Raw genomic sequence first — 21925 nt, forward strand, 5'->3', positions numbered from 1 at the left:
TGTCCCAGTTGCAAAGCTAATTTCTCTTCATTCTCATTCTGCTGTCCAGACTGGCCGTTCATCTCAGTATGCTCCTGCTACTGATCCGGGCAGCACTCCTCATGTTTCATCGTTTGTATTCCTGATTTTGCTGAGTTCAAGTCATCTACCCGGGGCACTTTTATATGCCTGTATGGTAAAGTAGACTGGACAGTCCAGTCCTGTGGGGACTGAGGTGGCTAAGGGTAAATTCTTTGTTTTTTTTTTTTTTTTTTTTGGTTTTTCTCCGGTACCGGGAACCAAACTCACGACCTTGTGCTTGCCAGGCAGGCGCTTTGCCGCTGAGCTAAACCCCCAGCTCCAAAGGGTAAATTCTTGGTCCATGAAGGATGGCAAGAATGTGGCACTGATGCCTTTCGTTGGTTATTGACGCAGTGTTGACAAGGTGGCTGTAGAGAAGCAGCAGGGAAGTCTCTGGACGTAGAGAGAAGCAACCAGCAGCCATGCCCATCTTAAGAGGAACTGTGTCAGTCCTCGACTGAGCAGTGCTTTACAGAGATCCCTTACACCCTCCATGGAGGGGCCGGGCGTCTGAACTTCTGAGACTCCCTAGCTGATTCCACTGAGCAGGCAGGGATGAGAGTTATAGGTGAAGGGGCCGTTGAGCTGAGTAGGTCAGCAGAAGAATCAAGTGAGATGCTCAATAAAGCTAAAGGAACTTGACAGTGGCAGAGGAACCTGCTCATGATAAGACAGAGAAGGTTGAGGAAAATGGAACCATCTCATAGCTTCAAGCTGGGATAGGACTGGATGGGTTATTTTCCTTGACTGTGTATTGATCGCACAAGACTGAGGGTTAAGATGTTGGCAGACAGAACGGAAGGTTTGTAAGCTGATCCAAGAGGCCCTTCAGCTGGGGAAGTTCGGCAGCATGTTGACACACACCTTTGGTCCTATGGGCAGCTTGCCCGAGTGTGTGCACCTGGAGAGCGCTCTCACACGGCCCAGGGACACCTTCCAGCTTGCAAGGGACTTATGCTTGATTCTAGAGATGAGACCCTGTCTTGGTCTGTGCCGTCGCCGATCTGTCTGGAGCCAGCCAGCGACACAGGGAGTCAGTCCCCCTTCTTCACGATGGTTCCCGTATCCGGCGGGGCATCTTTTGCTCAAGGGCAGTGACGGAGCCTTTGCGAGCAAACTCTGCCTTTGTTGTAGGAAGCAGTGCAGGTGCTGATCAAGCACTCAGCCGATGTCAACGCCAGGGACAAGAACTGGCAGACGCCCCTGCACGTGGCCGCAGCCAACAAGGCCGTCAAGTGTGCGGAAGTGATCATCCCGCTGCTGAGCAGCGTCAACGTCTCTGACCGGGGCGGGCGCACGGCCTTGCACCACGCGGCCCTGAATGGCCATGTGGAGGTGGGTGTTCTTGTTGTTGCTGGGACCCCTTGGCCACAAAGGGAACCTGAGCTTACTGCTGGGACTTTTAGAGACTATGAGGCTAATATGAGGTATGATCGAAAATACAGTGAACACTTAAACTGATATTTATTACAGTAAAAGACACATTGCCATCCATTCCCCTCAACATCCTCCCGTCGCTTCATGCACACTTAGCCCACGGCCCTTGCCACTTTCTGCAGCAGCTCTGGAGTCCTCTGTTCTGAGTGTCGTTAGCTGTGGCCGCCACCGTCTCCTGAATGGGTTCAAAATGTTTTCTACCCCCAGGGAAACAACCTGTGGCCCAAAGAGAAGGTGCCTGCTTATCTGCCCACCACCCACCTCCTCACCTACCTACCTGGTTGTGGCCGGGTTCACCACGGCTTCCTTACCTCCTCCTCACCTGCAGGGGGCTAATAAGAAAGTTTCCTTTTCCTGGTCATTTTGACCAGAAGTCGCGCAGTGCCATATCTGGTTAATAAGGTGGCTGAGGACACAGCACCATGTTTATATGAGCCTGCCTGGTGGGTGGTGCTTGGCAGCAGCATCCACTGTATTTTTGATCACAGCTCGTAAAGACACTGAGGTAGTCAGACTCCCAGAGCCACTTCAGAAAGTGGAAGGAGGATGGGATCGCTGTGCACAAAAGTTCAATTTAACCATTCGCTGTACATTCGGTCACCCCCTCTACATCCTCTGTAAGTTTAGAGCGCTAATGAATTTTAAAAGTAGGTTGTCCTGTTAGTCCTTTCCTTCAACATGTGCTGCGCGTTTGCTGTGACACCACCTTCTGACTTTGTCAGAGCTCCAGACCCCGACCCGCTCTGGGGGCGCTGATCACCTCCAGGCAGCGAGGAGCCCTCACCCTTACGGGTGGTCTCTGTTGGTTACCTTCCAGATGGTCAATCTACTCTTAGCCAAAGGGGCGAACATCAACGCATTCGACAAGAAGGACCGGCGCGCGCTGCACTGGGCAGCATACGTAGGTGAGAGAGCGGCGCGCCACAGCTCTACCTCAGGGAGCCGCAGGCCCTCTCGGCTGTGTGGGTTTCCTCTCGCTGAGCCTACCATCACGGGTGAGCTCTGGAGGGAGGAAGGTGTGGCCTGCACAGAGTGCTGGAGTTGGCTGCCGCTTCACAGAGGTTTATTTACCCTGCGTGGGTTCTCCTTTTAGTAGGGGAAAAAAATCTATACAATAAAAACAAATCTGAAGCCAGGAATGGTGGTATAAACCTGTAATCCTAGCAGTCTGGGAGGCTGAGGCAGGAAAATCCAAGTGTGAACCCAACCTGGCAACTTACTGGCTTAGGGAGACCCTGTCTCAAAATAAAAAATTAAAAGTAAAAGGGCTGGAGTTGTACTCAGTGTGAAGGTCCTGGTTCCATCCCCAGTACTCCAAAAACAAGTAAATTAACAAATAAATCTGGAAAATATTATGTACAGAAGAATTAACTGATTATCTATAAGAACTGGTGCTTATATGTGATTTTGGTTTCCTTCTAGCACCTTTGCGCCTTTGTAACAAACATACGTGCCTTTTATCATCTTAAAAATTAACATTAATGTAGGAAGTAAAACAGAGCAGGTTAGGTACGGAGAAATGAATTATGTGGCCATAGATGGGGCTTAATGGATACTTGGGCTTTGAAGGTCTTAGAACTTTGCAGGAATTAGCATTTAAAGACAAAGTGCCATGGGTTCCCAGGTTGGCTGAGGCAGATTCAGATGTCCGCATGGGTCCAGGAGGGACGGGAGCCAGGCAGAAGGCACTGAGGCAGAGATACACTAGGTGCAAGTGGGGTACGACTCAGAGTCAGGGTTTCATGTTCATCCTTTGCTGCAAACATCTGGGTAATGGCTTTTATTATCACTTGTGTCATCGGGTAACAGGTTGGGCAAACAATATAAAACCAGGAGCAGTAGCCATAAATAGTACCACTAGTAACTGTGCACAAGTCTTCAAAGAAAAAAAGGTAAATTTTAATATAACAAGCCAATACCAAAGTGTTTCTTTCTCTGACACACACGTATATGCACACGCACACATCTTTTAGGTCCTGGCGTTGATACTTGTCTTCTGCCCTTGGTTTACCATCTTTGGAGCAATGGTCATGAAGCTTTGGAAAATCTTCAAATATGAATGCAGCCAGATGCATTTACCACACTGGATTTAGTGAGCTAAGAACAGAGTAAAATATCCTAGGAAAAATTGCTCACAATAGTTGCAGCAAGGAGGTTTCCCCTTTAACATAATTCATAAGAACACCTTTATGTTGAGCCATAGGAAAGTGTTATTTTTATGGGCTAAAAATCAACTCAACAACAGCAATGTCCTATGATTTAAAAATCATCGGCTTGCGCCGACTGACTGGGTTTTTCTCCTGTCAGTTTTCCCATCCCAAATCACGCCCTCTAGACCTTTCAGGGAGGAGCGGCAGTTGTTTCAGAGCAGGGCTTTTGCCTAACACGGACTTTAAGAGGTGGCGGTGCCAGCACACTGTCAGCACCCGTGGACATGGTGGCAACCCCAGTCCACTACGGCTCCTTCGAGTCTTGTGCATGGATGGCCATTTGTCTTCCTGCGGGATTTACATGCTGTCTAGCACATAGCAGGTCTTCAGTAAATATGTCGAACATTTGTCACAAGACAGCTTTCTGTGAAAATAGTTGGCAGAGACTGGTAGCCGTTAAAAGCTGACCATGATCCTTAGGTGACATGAGCCATCCAACTGTCCCGCAAAGGTTCACAGTGTTTTCTGCTGCTCTGTCTGTCAAGGCCACCTGGACGTTGTGGCCCTGCTCATTAACCACGGCGCAGAAGTGACCTGTAAGGACAAGAAGGGTTACACCCCGCTCCACGCCGCGGCCTCCAACGGGCAGATCAATGTTGTCAAACATCTCCTGAATCTCGGGGTAGAGGTGAGTGGCGATGGATGTGATTTTGTACCCCTTCATGGCCTGAGAGTTTGGGGCTTTTCTGCTGCTTGAAATTAAGTCCTACGTTTTAGCGCGAGGGGAACACTTATTTTCTAGCATCCTTTCCTTCTGAATGTATCGGGGCACCTTGTAAAAGACAGCGGGGTTTGGGCCAGTGGAAAACCAGAAGCAGGCCAACTTTCCATGTCAGCATAGGTGGAGAAGAACACAAACGTGTGTCTCCCCGGCAAGGTGTATGAACAGTCACATCTGAGAGGCTGGCCGGGGTTCCTGGACCTCTTCAGAAGCAGCCTTTGCCCTCGTGGCTCTCCGCAGAACAGGGCGTGGGTGTTGGGGACAAACAGCCGATGTGTCCAGCGCTGAGCTAGAAGAGCTTCAGCGAGCACAGCGGAGCGGTGTTGAGCTCGGCACCAGCGACACCCAGCCCCCGGGGGAGGGAAACCAGCTTGCCACCCTGAGACCAGGAAGGCGACACCCGCCCCTAGACAGCTCTCGGAAAGCCACAGGGAGCCAGGGACTAACGCCTGCTCAGGACAGAGCCACTGCTCTGCAACCAGACCGCAGCGGGGAGTAAAACGGAGATCCCAGCGTGACCAGGGTGTGGGCTCTGGCGCTGCGCCTCATGCGTCCTCCGCCCTCCTCTTCACTGCCCAGCCCTGTGTTTGGGGCCTGCTCGCCCCAAGTCCCTTCTCTTCTGGCTTTGTCTTTCACCCGTGCCCTTCCCTGGCCAGCACCAGCCCTCGTGGCACACAGCCTCTTACCCTTGCTGGGTCACTTTTCCCCACCTTCCCTTGGAGCTGATCTGCGCCTCAGGGTAAGAAGCTTGCCCAGAATAACCTCCGGGGCTGAGAGTGCCTGAGCCCCAAAAAGGATGCTGGTGGGCTGCGAGTCTGCTCCAGCCGCAGCCGGCAGGCTTTCCGTGGCAGGAGAGCGCGCTGGCTCCAGTGACGTGCGCGGCCCTGCGGCCGCCTCCTTTGCAGATTGACGAAATCAACGTCTACGGGAACACGGCCCTGCACATCGCCTGTTACAACGGCCAGGACGCCGTGGTGAGCGAGCTGATCGACTACGGCGCCAACGTGAACCAGCCCAACAGCAGCGGCTTCACCCCGCTGCACTTCGCCGCCGCCTCCACCCACGGCGCTCTGTGCCTGGAGCTGCTGGTGAACAACGGGGCGGACGTGAACATCCAGGTAGGCCGCGCTCGGTGCCTTGGGGGCCACCCGGGTGCTGGAATTACACCACGTGTGAGCAGGCCGCGCCCCTGAGACCCGGACCGCACGTCTCGTCCTGGGTCGGGCGGCTTCAGGTACACCCCGGCAGCCTCTCCGGTGTGCTGGTGCCAGCGAGGCACGGGCTCCAGCGGTGTGTGCCCGTGGGTTAGTGGAGGATCCAGGGACAAACGCTGGGTCTCAAGCGTGTGGAGTCTGATGCAGGGAACAGCATCGCGCCCAGAGGGAAGGCCAAGCTGCTGAGAACCTGGAGGAAGGCTCTGCATCACCTCAAATGCTTTCCTAAAGCAAGCCACGCCTAGGGGCGCTCACTTGGTCCGAGGATCACTCCTGTCTTCCTCTCTTTCTTTCTTTGACAGTGGGGGGGGGGGCGTTGAACCCAGGCCTTTGCATTGAGCTATAGCCCTAGCCCTTTTATTTTTATGTTTATTTTTACTGCGATAAGGTCTTAGTACATTGCTAAATTGCCCAGGCTGGGCCTCAACTTGCAGCCCTCTTGCCTCGGCCTCCTGCTCACGACTTTATTAGTCAGATTTAGTAAGAGGACCTAGTGCTCTCTGGCCTGGAGGAGTATTGCAAGATGGATGGGATCTCTTCCCTCGAGGAATTTGCAGCGCGTGAAGGAGACGGTGTGCGCTCAGATAATCAGGCAGGAGAGATGTGATGTGCTTCACGAGAGAGTAACGGGGTGCAGGCTGGGGGCGGCAGGGGTGGCTTGCTCTGTCTGGGGAGGCAGGGGTTGTCTTTCAGCGGAGATAGTGGAGAGGGCGTGGCACGGAGAGAGCAGCACGAAGCAGGGCCACGCGGTGCGAGGAGGCAGAGGCAGTGGGTGAATCCGCACAGCCGCCCGGCCCGCCGCGACCCTCACTGCGGGGACCTGGGCAGGCTGCCCTTCCTGTCCTAAGCGCCCCGCCCTTCTCCCACGCACACGCGGAATCTGAGCGAGTCTCTGGCGTCCCGTCTCTGCTTATGCATCGGTTACTTTCAAGAAGATGGCAGCAAGCTTCCCTGCTGACTGGTGGAGCTTTTTACACTGCGTTAGACTCTCTAACACTAGGGAAATGTGGGACAAATGCTCAATAGCTGTTGTTGTTTTGGGTTTTTTTATTTTTTTTATTTTTTGTTTTTGGTGTTCTTGATACAGGGTCTGGCTATGCAGTTCAGGCGGCCTTGAACTCATTTTGTAGCCCAGGCCAGCCTTGAATTTGGAGATCCTCTTGCCTCAGCCTCTGAGTGCTGAGATTGTAGGCGTGTGCCACCACACCCGGCTTGTTGTGACTGCATAGAGTAGAATTTGGATGGAAGAACAAAGCCAGAAAGAAGCCCAAATGTGAGAGAACCAAGGAGGAGGGTTTGTTCCCTGGCCGCTGAGGACGCGGCCGGGGCGGGCTGAGGCGTCTCATCACCCCGGGGGCTGCTGGTCAGACCTGGGCATCAGAAACAGAACCCACAGGCAGAAGACGAAAAGGGGAAGAAGGTATAAATAACTGCCTAAAAATTACCATTTTTGTGGCAAAACAAAACAGCAAAAAAGGAAGAAAAACCACACAAACTCAAACAAATTCTAAAGGGACAACTCAGGAAAAATTTTCCACAATATATGTAAGACAAAAAGCGGCAGGTTTAGTATGGGAAGAATGCTTACAAACCAACAAGACAAAATCTGAAAAACCACTAGAGAATTTAGAGAAAGGCAGATCACATAACAGACATTAAGTACATGAAAAATAGTAGTAAGTAAGCCACCGACCGGCTTACGAGCATGTGAGTCGCGAACTTTCACAGGCGTACTGTAGAAGATTCACTTCCTCAGCTTGTGAACGAACCTGCCATACGAACAGTTCTGCCAGAATGGAACTAGTTCGTAAGTCAGGAACTTGCTGTAATCAGTAATATTCACTATCATTAGTACTTTACTTACGAATGCGCGGACTAATTTAGAAATATAGATTTGCCTTTGAAAATTGACCTTTATCAAAGATGATAATATTAGTTTTGTCACAGAAAAATGCAATAAATAAATATGACTTTTAATTTTAAGAAGTTACATGTATATGTGCATAGAGAGAAAAACTATCAGGAGTACAGACTATCATACTCGCATCAGTTATTGCAGAGAGAAAATTATGATTTGGGATTTTAGTTTCCTTTTTGCATTTTTAAAAATCTTCTGATTATGATGCATCATAATGTATTACTTTTATACCCAAAAATTATAGTTCTTTTTAAATACTTGATACCGTATAATGAGCACATTATTTTTATTTCCAATGCCTTGGGCACGTGTTATTATTATTATATCAGAAAAACAGAGGGTTTATTAAAGAGATAAAAAACATCTATTTTCTATTGTAGGTGTAGTGGCTCTAGAGAGTTGACTTGGGGGTAACTGATGTCAACCAAACTGATGCATATCAGAGGTGAGGACAGACGGGGAGGGGCTGGGCGGAGCCAGCTGCAGGGAGAGTCTTTGCATTGCCGCTGGGGTGGGGTGGGAGGAACTGGAGGAGGGCATGGGCTGGAATCTGGTGGGGGAGGTGGCACAGCCCAGGGGCTCACCGGGCTGGGCTGTCAGGATTCCAGGCCTGGCCTTTGCTGTGAATCACTGTTAATCATAAGCGACCTCTCTGTGTATCTCAGTGCGTTTATCTGTAAACGCAGGGAAACCATGACACCTTCATAGAACCCTGTGAGGACTGGATGGAATTATTGCATTTAATCACACAGAACAGTGGCTGACTCGGGGTAGGCGCCTGCTAAGTCTTATTGCTAACATTCATCAAGACAGAGCGGGGAGGAAGAGTAGGCCCAGGAGGTAAACCATGAGCGTAATTCTTAGGCACCTTTGGCACAGCTGGCAGCGTGGAAGAGCTGCGGGGGAGGGCAGGGAAGACATCTGCTGCATTCGCCCAGGGAGGGAAGGACTGTGTGGAGAGGCAGCACCATGCAGGCAGGGAGGGGAGGACCAGGAGGAAGAAGAGTGGGACCCGGGGATGAAACAGGAAGAGTGAGAGAAGGTCAGACAGGAAACGAAGGGTGGGAGTGTCTCCGTGGAGGTGCCAGGCGGGCGGAAATAGCAAAGTAGAACAAAGGGAGGGTCTCAGAGTTCCACACCATAGGTCCCAAGAAGGTCTTTGGCGACATGGAAGGGTCATGGCTCAAGGTAGGAAGGAGTCTGTGTGGGTTGGAGTCGCAGGGCATGGGGGTGAGGGCCAACCGTCAGTGACTCCAGGGTGGTCTACATCTGTTTCGCCGTCCTTCTGTGGGAGGGACATCCTGTGGATCCCCCAGGGAAAGGACATTATTGAAGACTGTTGGAGTCACTCGCTCCAACATCTCCACTTCATTAACTCATTTCCTCCGCCAAGCCTGTCCCTGAAGCTCTCAGGGTGCCTTGAGCCCGAAGCTAGAAGACCACTTTCTGCCCCAGCGACCTGATGCTTCCGGTTAACTGGCTAGAGTCAGTTCAGAATGGCTAAGAGATTCACCCATGCACAGCACATGAGTTCATGGTACCTTCTCTTCTTCCCCACAAAGTGGACTTGAAATGCACAATTACTTAGTTTTAATATTTAGTCCCTCCCCCAATGCTGCTAATCACCAGTAGAACACATTTCGAAGCCTAAGATTGAGTCAGTATGTGACGCAGTTAGTGCAAGGGAGGTGTTTGAATCCAGTGTGGCCATCTTCCTCTGCCCTGTCTTCCTGGCCTGGCTGCTAATTCCCTCGGAATCCCCCCTCAGTGATTCCAGATGCACCGAGGATGCACCAACCACCTCTGGCTCCCGCGGAGCCATCCCGCCTGACTCTGGAGGGAGCTTTCTAATTGGGGCTGTTATCTCTCAGCCACACATTGCCTCATGGATTTTGACAATGTTTGTAGAGGTGAGACAATTGATGTTTGTTTAGAGTTCCCAAAGCTTGAGCAGAATAGCGCGTTGAAGTGCAGCCAGGATCCACCCACGCGTTTCCCTTCGTTTCCCTCTATTCTCACAAAACACTGTACAGGAGTCTCCATGCGCAGTTGAGGATGAGTGCAGCGGACGCACTTCACAGCCCCACAGCCCCTCACTTTACTTCCATCGACCTCGGCCCTGTCTAGACACTTTTGGGGAGAAGGGCATGGTGTTTACTGTCCCTGAAATGGGGCCAGCTTTGCAAACTACACTCTACACTCGCTTCGATTCTTGCAGGCAATTTGGAGAGCTACTGAACCGGTAGCTTTACTCCTTGGTAGAGCCTTTAAGCTCTTTTCCGGGCACGGCAAAGTGCTTAGTGAAATATTTATGAAGATATTTTCTAAACACTGAAGTATTTATAGGTTTATATATATTTAATTAAGTGATAATTACATTTTCATGTTAAATTTAAGGGAAAATACTGAAGCAAAATTTAAAGAAATAGCTCCACCTAGGGACAAGTGAATATCAACTTGGAAACCTCTGTCCTCTTTCCTTGACCTTCCGGAATGTCATCACCTTGTTGTTGGAAGGGCGTGCTTTACATGCCGCTTCCCACATCCCTCCTAGGCCCTTGGGTCATGTGACCTGAGTACAACGCAACAGCCAGGAGCATGCTCTGGAGACAGAACTCGGAGCCCCCTGGGTGTGGAGTCAGTGATGCCGAGTCCTTGTCCTCCTGCGGCTTCTCTTTCCCTCTAAGAATGCGATTTCCAGTCAAGCATTAATGGAGTTCCATCCTCCTTTCTCAGTATTTCCTGATGCAGATTATCATCCCATCACATCTTTCCTATCATCCCCCCCATCTACTTGAGAATTGTTTTCCAATTAAGAGGCAGTTAGTACTCCCTTGAACAAACGCTCCCTTGGAACAGAACTTGTGCCCTGCCTTCCTCCTTTCTAAGGGGGAGACTTACATGAAAGCCCTGTGGTTTCAGGAGCTGGTGGTGCTCACAGCGGTTACTCTTCCGGGTTCTGTGTGTGTGAGAAATGGGCAGCCTCTCTCCCAGTTCCCGCTGGGCAGATGCAGATTAGGGTACAGCACCCATCTTCCCAGCCTTGGGGGAGCCCGCCGTGGGTTGACCTTGGCCCACCCTTCGTAAATCTTATTTAAATGCTCGTTTTCCAGTGTGAAGCTTTAAAAACAAAGTCATTTTAAAGCCTAGGTATGTAGGTTTCCTCACCCAAACAACCATGCATTTTTGAAACCTCACCTTTTAACCTTAGACTTTGAGATGTTTCTCTTGAAACTTAGAAAAATAGCAATCACACGAGTTTTTAGAAATATAGTACTTGAATGAAGATACAGATGCTCCTTGACGCATGGTGGATTGGGTCCCCTGATACAAACTTCCTGTACATTGCAAATGTACTTAGGTCACGTAACCTCCTGAGCATGAGCCCAGTGCCATGGTCAAGACAGAAAATCGGCCGTCTGTCCTCCTCCTCACGCAGCTGCGAGCCCTCCTCTCAGGAGAATCCCCTGCCCTGTACCGCTAGCCCAGGAAAAGATCCAGCTTCAGCATTTGAAGTATGGTTGCTACTGAACGTGAGCTGCTTTCACACTGTCAAGTGGGAGAGCTGCTAAGGGGAGCCATTGTAAGCTGGGGACACGACCTGTACTCTTGCGGGGATGCTTTTGGTCTAACACAGCAGCAGTGTTTCCTTTTGGGCTCATTTCCAGCACAAACTTTTATTTCAGAGACTTGGTTTATGGTGTAACGATCAATACATAGATTTGGTATGTTTTGGACGTTTTGGCTTAATCTGCATTAGGAAGAGCCACAGCTCCTAGAATGAATAATAAGAGCTGTATGTGCAGCACCCCTTTCCAGCTGATCATGAAAATGGCGACTTCCCAAACACTTGCATTCTCCGGTTTCTAAAGACTTTTCTCTTCAGACAACCAGGTATGTCTTTCTGTGGAACCAGAACGTAAGGAATGGTGCGGGTTCCCAGTTAGTTTTGAGAGCTGCAGTGATTTATTGCAGTTTAATCAACTACAGGTCAGACAAGACCATACAAGTTCACACAGTGTATGTCTTTTAAAAAGGTGAAAAAAATCACCTTGCAGGAAACTCCTTTATCAGCAGATCACAAAAGCCATTTGGACAGACTTCTTTTCTATGCTTCTTTAGAATGCAGTGCTTACTGTTACCTGGAGGGGGGTCCGTATGTCTTTTTTTCTTTCAAAATTATCTTTGTTATTTGTAATTGTTATTCATGACATTTTTTTAAAAATTGAAAGTGATGTTTTCATGGCTTTGCAGCGGTGCCCACGAGAACCTTTCAGACTGATGTCCCAGCTCAGGACTGCCTTCCTGATTCCCTTTCTCTCGTGTTTTTAGAGTAAGGACGGTAAAAGTCCGCTGCACATGACGGCTGTCCATGGGCGGTTCACGCGGTCACAGACCCTCATTCAGAACGGTAAGAGAAACACGCTGTTGCGTCTTTGGGGGAACAGTTTCTTGGTCTGAGTTTGGCTGTCTGTCATCTGGATGTGAAAATCGCTGATGTGTTTGGAGTGTGACCAAACACAGATTTGCACAATCCTTTGATGTTCTTCCCAACAAGCTCACAGGCGAACCTCCTCAGCCTCCTCCTTAGCAGGGAGGCAGGGAGGACACAGACCACAGTTCCCAGCCAACTTCAGCCAGGCCGGGCGGGTGGGCGCTGAGACCCTGGGCTTTTCATTCCAGAAGGAATACAGAGAAGCAGCGCATTTATAGCAGCAAATCTGAGTTGCGTTTAGATTGCAGAACTCACCATAGTTCCCCAAGTTAAAGCTCATTAAGTTACCTGGGCGAAAGTAGGGGGAAAAAGAGGTGACTCAGAGGAAAGACACGTAAGTGTGTGACAGAAAGGATCACAAACCACAGGCCTGACAGAGCCCTGCCAAAGTCATACACTGTAGTAATTTTCCAGCTCACAACAAATGCACTTGAACTGTCATGGGGAGGTGACTGAAGCCAAAGTACTAGGGAGTGGCCTCCACTTTGCTGTGAGTGGCCCGACTGGCATCTGAGAGTGGGCTGACTTTGACAGCACCACTGATGTTATCTTCGAAAATCTTAGCGACAATTAAAAAAAAAACAAAAACAAAAGCAAAACCAAAGCATGTTTAGTTTAGATCTCAACTGACCTGACATTCCAGGTCAATTTGGCAATTCCTGAACTACTTGTAGCTGACCTACATTTCTAATTCTCAAAATTTAGATGTCAGTCAGTTTTCTTGCATCTGTATTTTTCTCATCTATAAGCATTCTGGAGGACATACCCTCAAATTGTTAGTGGCACTGAGTTATGTCTTAGGCACTCAAGTCATAAAACTAAAATGTCATCTGACATTTGGATGGAGGGCCAGCCAGTGAAATTATGCTTAGGAAGCAAAATATCTGTGGCCATGCAGAGGAAATTTATGTGCATTTCCGTGAAATTGTAAGGGAAAAGAAATCCTAACAAGTTTCCTGTGAACCAAGGAAGGTAAAATGGAAATTAACTCTATAACACCCGTTATTTCCACTTTGAAATATGTATTGTGCCCTTGACATTTGTCTTATTGAAAGGGGTATTTTGTTTTGTTTTTCAGGATATAAATAAAGGGAAAAGGTGACCCTAGTCTCTCTGTTTTGAGCATTTTCCTTTTCCCCTTTTATTTCTCAACTGCTTTTCAGAATATCTGTCCCTTTAAAAACAAACAAAACTTTAAAGATTTTAATGAGGATTTTAATGAGGCCTTAGCTCTGTTCCTTGTGCAAGCCACCTCATGCAGCAGGGGTTGGAGAGACACCCGGTGCCCCCGTGGAAGCCCTGGCTCCCTACAGCTCCATCCTGTGGTCCAGCCACACGGCCCCCGGCTTTGAGCCACGGCCATGGCATGCAGCCGTCTGCCGTGCCTGTGCTCACGACCCTCCTAGGCCTGCTTGTGGGCTGGAGGGCCTCACCCCCTCCCTGGATGTTCTTGCTGGACCCTGGAGTTGGAGAAAGACCTGAAAGAGACTCCATCTCGTGCCCTCTGTGTCCCAGCAACCTTTGTTTCAGGGTTTTCTCATGCTTGGCGGGCCTGGCATCTTGCTTGTGGGTGAGTGGGGCCCGTGGGCCGGAAATGAGGAGGCTGTAGGGGCTGGAGTAAAGGCCAGTATGTAAAATGATAGTGCCAACATTGACTGAGCGTTCACTCTGTGCCAGGCATGCAGCCAAACACCCCACAGAAACCCTCCCAGCCTTCCTACTATGGCTAGCATCATTTCAAAGATGGGGAAACTGAGGCAGAGAGGCTGCCCCTGGTGTCATCATACATGGCCAGTATATGGAGGACCAGGGTTTGGAACCCAGGTAGTTTAACGTCACACTTACACACATGCTCTCGGGAAGAACAATGAGGGTAACACATTTTTTAACTTAAATTCAACTTATGCTAAGAGGCACACATATCTGGAATAGAGCTCTCCCTCTAAAAGGCAATGTGTTTTTCTCTTTTTTTGTTTTTCTCTTCTCTCAGCTGACAGTTCTTTGCAGCATTCCCCATGTGGGAACTTGAGTTCTTCCACTGGAAATTTTTGAAAATGCCCTTGGGGAAAACAGGAAGTTCTTTCCTTCCTGTTTGTTTGCTTCCTTCTGGAAAACATCTTGGGCTGCTGCTGAGATCCTCCTTCTCCTTGAGACCTCCACCCCAGGCTTGGTGTGGGTTCCCATTGTAACGCCCCAGTGTCCCCGAGAGCTGGGCTCCGCCACTGTGTGGGAAGATGGGTCAGCGCCTCCACCACCTGACCACGCACTGAGGAGCGGTCCTTGTACTGATTTGTCCTATTGAACAGCTTTGGTGTCCGGACTTTGTATCTAGCACTTGTCTGATTCCCAGTCTGCTCTCTAGACAGGGCTGTTAACTCATGATAATCTCAGCATTTATCCAGAATCATTCCAGTTTGTTAAAGCAAACATTTATTTATTTTTCTTCTTTTCTTTCTTTTTTTTTTTTTTTTTTTTTTTTTTTTTTTTTTTTTTTTTTTTTTTTTTTTTTTTTTGAGACAGGGTCTCGCTATGCAGTTCAGACTGGCCTTGAGCTCACTTTGTAGCCCTGGCTGGTCTTGAACTCACAACGATCCTCCTGTGTCAGCCTCCTGAGTGCTGGGATTACAGGGTAAAGTAAACATTTAAAACTACTCTTTCGCTTTTGGGTTAGTAAGCAAGGACGCCTCTGTAGTCAAACACACTGTGTCTGAAGCTGTACTGCCGCAGCGAGAAGGCGGAACTGGAGGAAGGGGCAGTGTCGGGAGGGTTCCACCCCAGCACTTAGCAGGGGCAGCCGCCTCAACGCTGTCCAGCAAGCGACAAAGTTCAAAACTCATGTTTTCTTCACAGATGCTTTAAAAATAAACAGATTTTGTACAGGAAGAGTTGACTAGTAGGTTAGGACAACTCCATGTGAGATTTTTGACCTTTTGGCTCAAAGTCCTTCTGAGACAATTTAATAGGAAGACTATTCTTGTTTGTGTCATGAAAAACTACTTTCAGATGAATGTTTAGATCATGCTGATTAATTATTATTTAGAACATGCTCTGCATGTACATGTCCCCTTTCCTAATTATCAATAATCGTTTTCCAGCATTTAACTTGCAACTTTCCAATAAATAATATGGATATTTAACTTGCATTGCAAGTAAAGATTTCCAAATAGAAGTGGAAAAGTTTGTGCAGTGATTATAAAATAGAAACTTGCACACCTGGAAGTTTAACTCTCATAGAAAGTATGTTTTCAAATAACAAAATCCATTCTGTTGGATCCTAGATGACAATAGATGTATCTATGGCTGACACTTACCTGTATTTTTATTTTAAACTGACTTATGAAATGATAGTGATAGGTTTTCTGGCACAGAAAGAAATAAGACAGAGTAAAATGCCTTTATTGTGGGCACAGGTGAAGGCCACAGTAGGAAAGGCGAATGTGGAACTTCTGAAGGCCTGGCTGGAAGAACAATGGTTATATAGGGCCAGGCTGGAGGCGGGGTTTAGGGAGCGGACTGCCTGACGTGGCAGACCAGCACTGGGTGGGAATGTGGGAAAACGAAACAGGACACTACGAAAGGGGAGTAGGAAGTCGTAATTTGACTCAGGAAGAAGGATGGGGCTTAGCATATGGCCTCTAGGGGCCAGTGCCATATTGGCTTGGGACCATTCTAGTCAGCGCCATGGCACATGGCCTCCAGTGGGCAGTGCCACAGCAACTCTAAAGGAATTAGAATGAGGGGAAAAACCCATTAGATAGTAACAACAAAACCTCGATCAGCTCAGACCCTCTATTTGGCTTTTTGACTCTTCTCTTTCCCTACCCAATTTTTGGTTTACTTCAGGCCAGAAAATCTGCAAATGTTGGCTCTTCTTATGGAGGTTTGGTGACTCTTGGCTGGGAAGGATGGGGAGCGAAGCAGTGCTGTCGAGGGCAAAGGCTCCTCAAAGTCTGCGGATCCCCCATGTAGACCAGTCCCATGGTTGGAGCTCTCAGGAGGGGCACAGGGAGCAGGGTAGACAGACACGGGCACCCTGGATGTCACGCAGACCATGTGGCCACCTGTCCTCAAAGCTACCATCCAACCATAAAAATGAATCAACCTGAATTGGGTGCTTCTAAAATCAGATAAGAGTTCTTAATCTCTGAGGCCCCTCAAATGTCACAATAACTAAGTTTACTATTTTTCCTGACTATAAAATTTGTACCTGCCCACTGTAAGCTGAGTGAAATCAGGAAACAGCTCCTCCATAATCCCCAACCCTCAGAATTTCTACTGACAGTTTGGTAAAACCTCTGCACTGTTCTACGTATTTAAGACAGTACATGTAAAGACATGTAATTATTACCTTTACTGTCACAGAAATGGTCATAGCCTATCTATTTAGACATTTTGATTCAAAAATAACTATTGTACCGTAGAAACAAAGATTTGAGGAGAGATCAGTGTTTGGATTCAAGTTGCTACTTGTATTTCTCTGTTACCATCAAAGTGAAAAAGAGATTGCCTTTTTGTAAGCGGCCATTAAGTGGCAAATCCAAACTTACTGGCAGTAGATTGATTTTCAAGGTGAAGTCTACATGCGCAAGATTTGGCATTTTATAGCCTGTGTGTGCTGACAGCAGTCCGAAGACCAGCCCTAGTAATTATCTCACTTTAGCAAAGACTCTTATTCACTGACTCTATGTCTTACCAATACACCTCACTAGAAAAAGTATTGTTTACTGAAAATAAATCTTGGGATTTGTTGGTCATAATGACCCAAGCCAGGATCCGTTAGAGGGAAGAGGGATTATAGTGAGGATTCTGTAATGGTCTTAGGCCTGACCTGGGAGTGACTGTGCTCTCTCCAGGCTCCTGATGGCTTCAGTGTCGTGGGGTGATTGAGTACACTGCTGGTGAGGGTGCAAATGGACGTGGCCTTTCACAAAAGCTACTTACTAGTGTCTATCAAGACGCTTAAAAGTGGTCATCCTTTTGGGCCATGAGTTCTACTTCTAAAAATATTGCTGAAGGAGAGAAAAGGTGTTTGTATTAGTGAATTTTCCATCACTGGGGCAAAAATGCCCGACACCTGCAATTTAAGGACGAGTGGTCTCTTTTGGCTCATATTTCAGAGGGTTCAGTTGGGTGCAAGGAAGAAGTACTTTGGTAGAAGGGCCTGGCAGAGGGAAGTCACTCTCCTCATGGTCACCAGTAAGCAGAAGTGGGGAGGAGCTGGTGACAAGAACACACCCTTCCAGGTCACACTCCCGGTGACCTACCTCTGCTGACCAGGCCCCGCCTCCAACACAGAACACTTTGGGGGGACAGTGTAGAACTTAACTGTAACAATATTTATTCCCATGTTTTTGTAACATCAGAAACTTAGGAAGTCTTGATGCCTAGTAACTGAGGAGTTGCTTAGTAAATTCTCTAAATACTGCTGTTATATACCTATTTATATTAATGAGAAAACTAATGATAGAGGAATTATTTGTGATATGACATCAGGGAAAGCCAGGATACAAAACTCTTTCTATACCACGGTCTCAACCATGGGAAAATTCTATACACACGCCTGTGCATGCACACACACACGCATACATACACACTTGTACCCAACTGGAAGGAAATATTCCCGAATATCAACGCTGTACTATCATGGATAATCAGTGAACTTATGGGTGATTTACATTTTGTTCTTTGTGGGCCAGGGGTATAGCTCAGTGGCTTAAGTGCTTGCCTGGCAAGCCTGAGGTCATGAGTTTGATTCCTGGTACCAAAAAAAAAAAATAAACAAAACATTTTGTTCTTTATATTTTTCTAAATCTTTTAAATTTTCTGCATTGAGAAAATTACTATCTCAACCATGAAAAGGTTATTTAAAATAAATGTATAATATCTTTCTAGATTCACCAAAGCTATATTTTTTTTTAATATTTGAGATAAGGTCTCACTATTTAGTCCAGGCTAGGCTTAAACTCACTATATAGCCCAACCTGGCTTTGAACTCACGGTGATCCTCCTTCTTCGGCCTCCTAAGTGCTGGGATTACAGATGTGTGCCACCATGCCCAGCTTCCAAAGCTATTTATATATTTCTTATGATTTTATATTCCTTATACTGGTATATGTAACTATGTATAGCTTAGATGTATAAAATGAACAATCTAGTACTGTATTAGTGTAATAGTTTATCTTAGTTTAATCTTACTTTCACTCCATATAATTCAAAACAAGGTCAAAATTGTTGGAAATTTGGAGGTTATTTTGTGAAGCATAATTTTCTAATAAGATCTGTTGTAAGATATCTGCTATCTCAGAGCACAGCTTGACAATCAGGAACTCGCAGCTTTCCATAATGACGCGGAGATTTGTTCCTGGACGGGAAAACCAAGAAACACAGCCTCAGACTGGCTCGCTCTGGGCCCCCACACACTGGGCATTTTGTTAAAGTAGAGGAGCCTCTTAGCTTAGAGAGGGCTGGAGATACAGCTCAGCGGCACAGAGCCAACCTGGCAAGCGTGAGGTTACGAGTTCAATTCCCGGTACCAAAAAAAAAAAAAAAACCAAAAAACAAAACCAGATTAGCTTAGAGAAGCACAAGTGCCCACTTTGGTGTCCCCTTCCCATGGTGTGTCTACCTCTACTTACTTCCCCTCTTTTTTCTGGAGCTTTCCTTAGGTTCCGTCTTTTTAATTGAGATATGATCCATATATCATGAAAGGTGCCACTTTAAAGCAGAGAATTTTTAAATTTCAGTGCGTTTTAGTATTTCCCCCAAGGTTGCCCAACCCATCACCATCTAATTCCAGAACATTTTCATCACACACAAAGAAACCTCAGAGCATTAGCGGTCACTCCCCATTCCTCCCTCTCCTGGCCCCTGGCCACTGCTAATCTACTTTCTGTCTCTGTGAATCCTTAAAGCCCTTTCCTTGGGCCTTGACTCCTTCAGGCATTCAGGGAACATTTATTTAGGCAGCCAATGGGGACACCATCACCAAAATGAACTCCAAATGGGTCAGACGTCCAACTCTAAGAAATGAGCCCTTTCCAGTATAAAACGCATGTTAATTTCTTTGTTACCAAAATGTGGAGAAAGCCTTCCTAATAATGACTTACAGCCCAAATAAAACAAAAGACATAAATTATTTTTAAAAATTTACAGGATATAAACATCATAAATTAAAAGAAAAAAATCAAAAGAAAAAGAAAGGTGGGCATGGTAGCACATGCCTGCAATCCCAGCACTCCAGAGGCTGAGGCAGGAGGATCGCCACAAGTTCGAGACCAGCCTGGGCTACATTAGTGGGTTCAAGGTCAGCCTGAACTGCACAACAAAACTCTGTCTCTAAAAAAGAAAAGAAAAGAGAAGTAAAGTCCCTGGGAAAATATTTGTAAAATGCACTACTGATAAATGCATAATCTCCCAAATGTTTAAGAGCTATTGAAAATCAAAATATAAAAAGAGTGCACACACACACACACACACACACACACACACACTTAGAAAAATGGGCAAAAGTCATGGGAACTAGTTAACAGAAAAAGAGAAACAAATGGTGCTTTCATATACGAAAACATGTCCCACTAACGTCATAGTAAGAGAAATGCAAATGAAAATTCCCCTGGAATATCAGTGAGTGCTCATCCCATGGCAGAAACTTAACAGCTGGACAAGTAGTGGGGGTTGAGGCCCCCTTCTGTAGTGCTAGTTAGAGTCCTACACAGGAAATTTGGCAAAAAAAAAAAAAAAGAAAAAGAAAAATCTCACAAAACCACAGATTCCTTCACCCTTTAACCTGGAAATCTCTGTTGAAGGCATTTATGCTAAGGCAGCAGTGGCGAACCTTTTAGAGACCGAGTGCCCAAACTGCAACCCCAAGCCCACTTACTCATGACAAAGCGCCAACCCTGCTGTTAAACCTGAATACTGAGGTTTTAGTTTAGAAAAACAAGTCATACATTAACATCTCTTGTCTTAAAAGAAAAATAAGAGCCGTGCCATAGACTCTAAGGTCCCTGTGACAAATGTGAAGCAGCCTGTACCAGCACTGCTCCCCGGGGCAGCAAAATGCCACAGCCCAGCCCACGGGAACACGAATGCGCAGAACGCATACCTCCATGCTGAGGAAGCAAGAAAGCCACAGTAAAATGAAGTGACCTTCAGGAACGACCTCTCGGACTGAGTTCCAGGATGCAGTGAGTGGGGGAGGGGCCATTTTTGCAGAAAGAAACACAAACTTAAAACTAACTATTATCCAGGAAGTGGATGAGGCCGAAGTAGAAGGAATAGGAATGAAGCTTTAGAAAAATATAATTTTGACTTTTGGAACGTATAAATATTTTACATTTTAATTAAATAAATCAAGCCTAATAAAAAAATTTATTACACACAGACTCAAAGGAACCTAACCATATGTCAAAGTGGTACTATAAACACACAGGTAAAGAGTTCAGGCCACGTGTGAAAAAAGTGTTCCTTCCCGTAGATGCTAAAGCCACTGGGCGAAGTCTGGAAATCGGATATTTACAGTCTCAGAGTGCCACCACCAAACTGTTTCATCACAACGGGGAAAAGACAGACACTTTTGCGCTAGAATGTGCCGGCCAATCTCTTTTTTGGCTGAAGTATGCATAGCATAAAAGGTACCTTGTAACCATGTTTGGGAGTTAACAGGTCAGTGGCAGAATTATATCTGTGCTGTGCAACCATCACCGCTGCCATGCATTTCCAGGGAACTCTGCACCCCTGTACATCATCCAGCACTGCTTCACCAGCCCTCGCTGGCGCACGGAGGAGCTGCAGCGGGGACTCTGGCACGTTTGCTAAAATGTTCACCCGGATCTAACACGAGGGAGCCGTGCGGCAACTCCGCGTACCACACATCCCACACAACCTAGCCGCATCTCCAAAAAATGTCAACCATTTTTTAGGCAAGAGCTAAAAATTAAAGAGATGAAAGGCAGGAAGATTGCTTTTGGTTAATAGAAACCGAGAAAGCATGACAACCAACCACCCCCGGAGTCTTGGCTTAGGTTCCAGATTTATCAGCAACAACAAAGCAGATAGGAAGCACGTTTTGGGAGCCCTGGAGAAACGGAGTGTGCCGTATGTATCGCACAAAACCCTGCTCGTGTCGGGCACAGTGGTGGAGTGTGTCTGTGTGTGAGACTTCTCAGGAGGAACGTGGTGGAGAGGAGATGTTTTAAACGGTTCCTCCGATAAACGGGTAAGTAGGCTAATTGCAGCTACACACACAGGAAAGAAAGGGGAGAGAAAGAAATGCAAAAGAAAACATGGGGAGTAAAGAAGGCAAAATAAGATGAGACGAGATGAAGCTATTGAAAGAACTCTAGAAAATTAACACGGTAGCCTTAATAAATACAGCCATTTTCAGGTTGTACTTTGCACTTGTACCCATTTTGCTCACGCATATTTTACGCTAGGTCCTGAAGCCGCGCGAAGCCCTGGCCTGAACTCCTTCCCTGGTTCCTCTGGCTCTGTGTAGGAGTTCGCTTTTGCTGTTAGTCTAGATCAGCAGTCCGGCCGGAGGGCTTCGGAGCCTTAAGCGGGACGGCATGGAAGGCTTCCGAGCCCGCTGCCGGCGCTTCCCTCCCGGACACATCCCCCACGGGGCGGCGTGCCCCACAGCGTCGTTGCCCTGCCGGGCTGCACGCTGGGGCCCGGGGCCCGGGGCCTGAGCCCGTGTCTGAGCGCGCGGTGCCGGCCCTGTCTTGCAGGAGGCGAGATCGACTGCGTGGACAAGGACGGCAACACGCCCCTGCACGTGGCGGCGCGCTACGGGCACGAGCTGCTCATCAACACGCTCATCACCAGCGGGGCGGACACGGCCAGGTAGGACCCCAGCCGCCCGCCTGCGCC

The 21925-nt window shown here is 47.6% G+C and overlaps 1 protein-coding gene across 11 annotated transcripts in view; it reads left to right on the top strand.

Moving 5' to 3' along the window:
* Positions 1 to 21925, top strand: part of Ankrd44 (ankyrin repeat domain 44) — a 248629-nt gene that overhangs the window by 127124 nt on the left and 99580 nt on the right. For all 11 annotated transcript variants that reach the window (XM_013512080.1, XM_005373269.2, XM_013512083.1 and 8 more), the window contains 6 exons: positions 1195 to 1395; positions 2315 to 2402; positions 4193 to 4335; positions 5334 to 5546; positions 11893 to 11971; positions 21784 to 21898. In XM_013512080.1, the coding sequence (XP_013367534.1) occupies positions 1195 to 1395; positions 2315 to 2402; positions 4193 to 4335; positions 5334 to 5546; positions 11893 to 11971; positions 21784 to 21898 (839 nt within the window). The remainder of the gene's footprint in view (positions 1 to 1194; positions 1396 to 2314; positions 2403 to 4192; positions 4336 to 5333; positions 5547 to 11892; positions 11972 to 21783; positions 21899 to 21925) is intronic.

Source organism: Chinchilla lanigera, unplaced genomic scaffold (genome assembly GCF_000276665.1).
Source record: "Chinchilla lanigera isolate Chin_1 unplaced genomic scaffold, ChiLan1.0 scaffold00002, whole genome shotgun sequence".
NCBI lineage: Eukaryota > Metazoa > Chordata > Mammalia > Rodentia > Chinchillidae > Chinchilla > Chinchilla lanigera.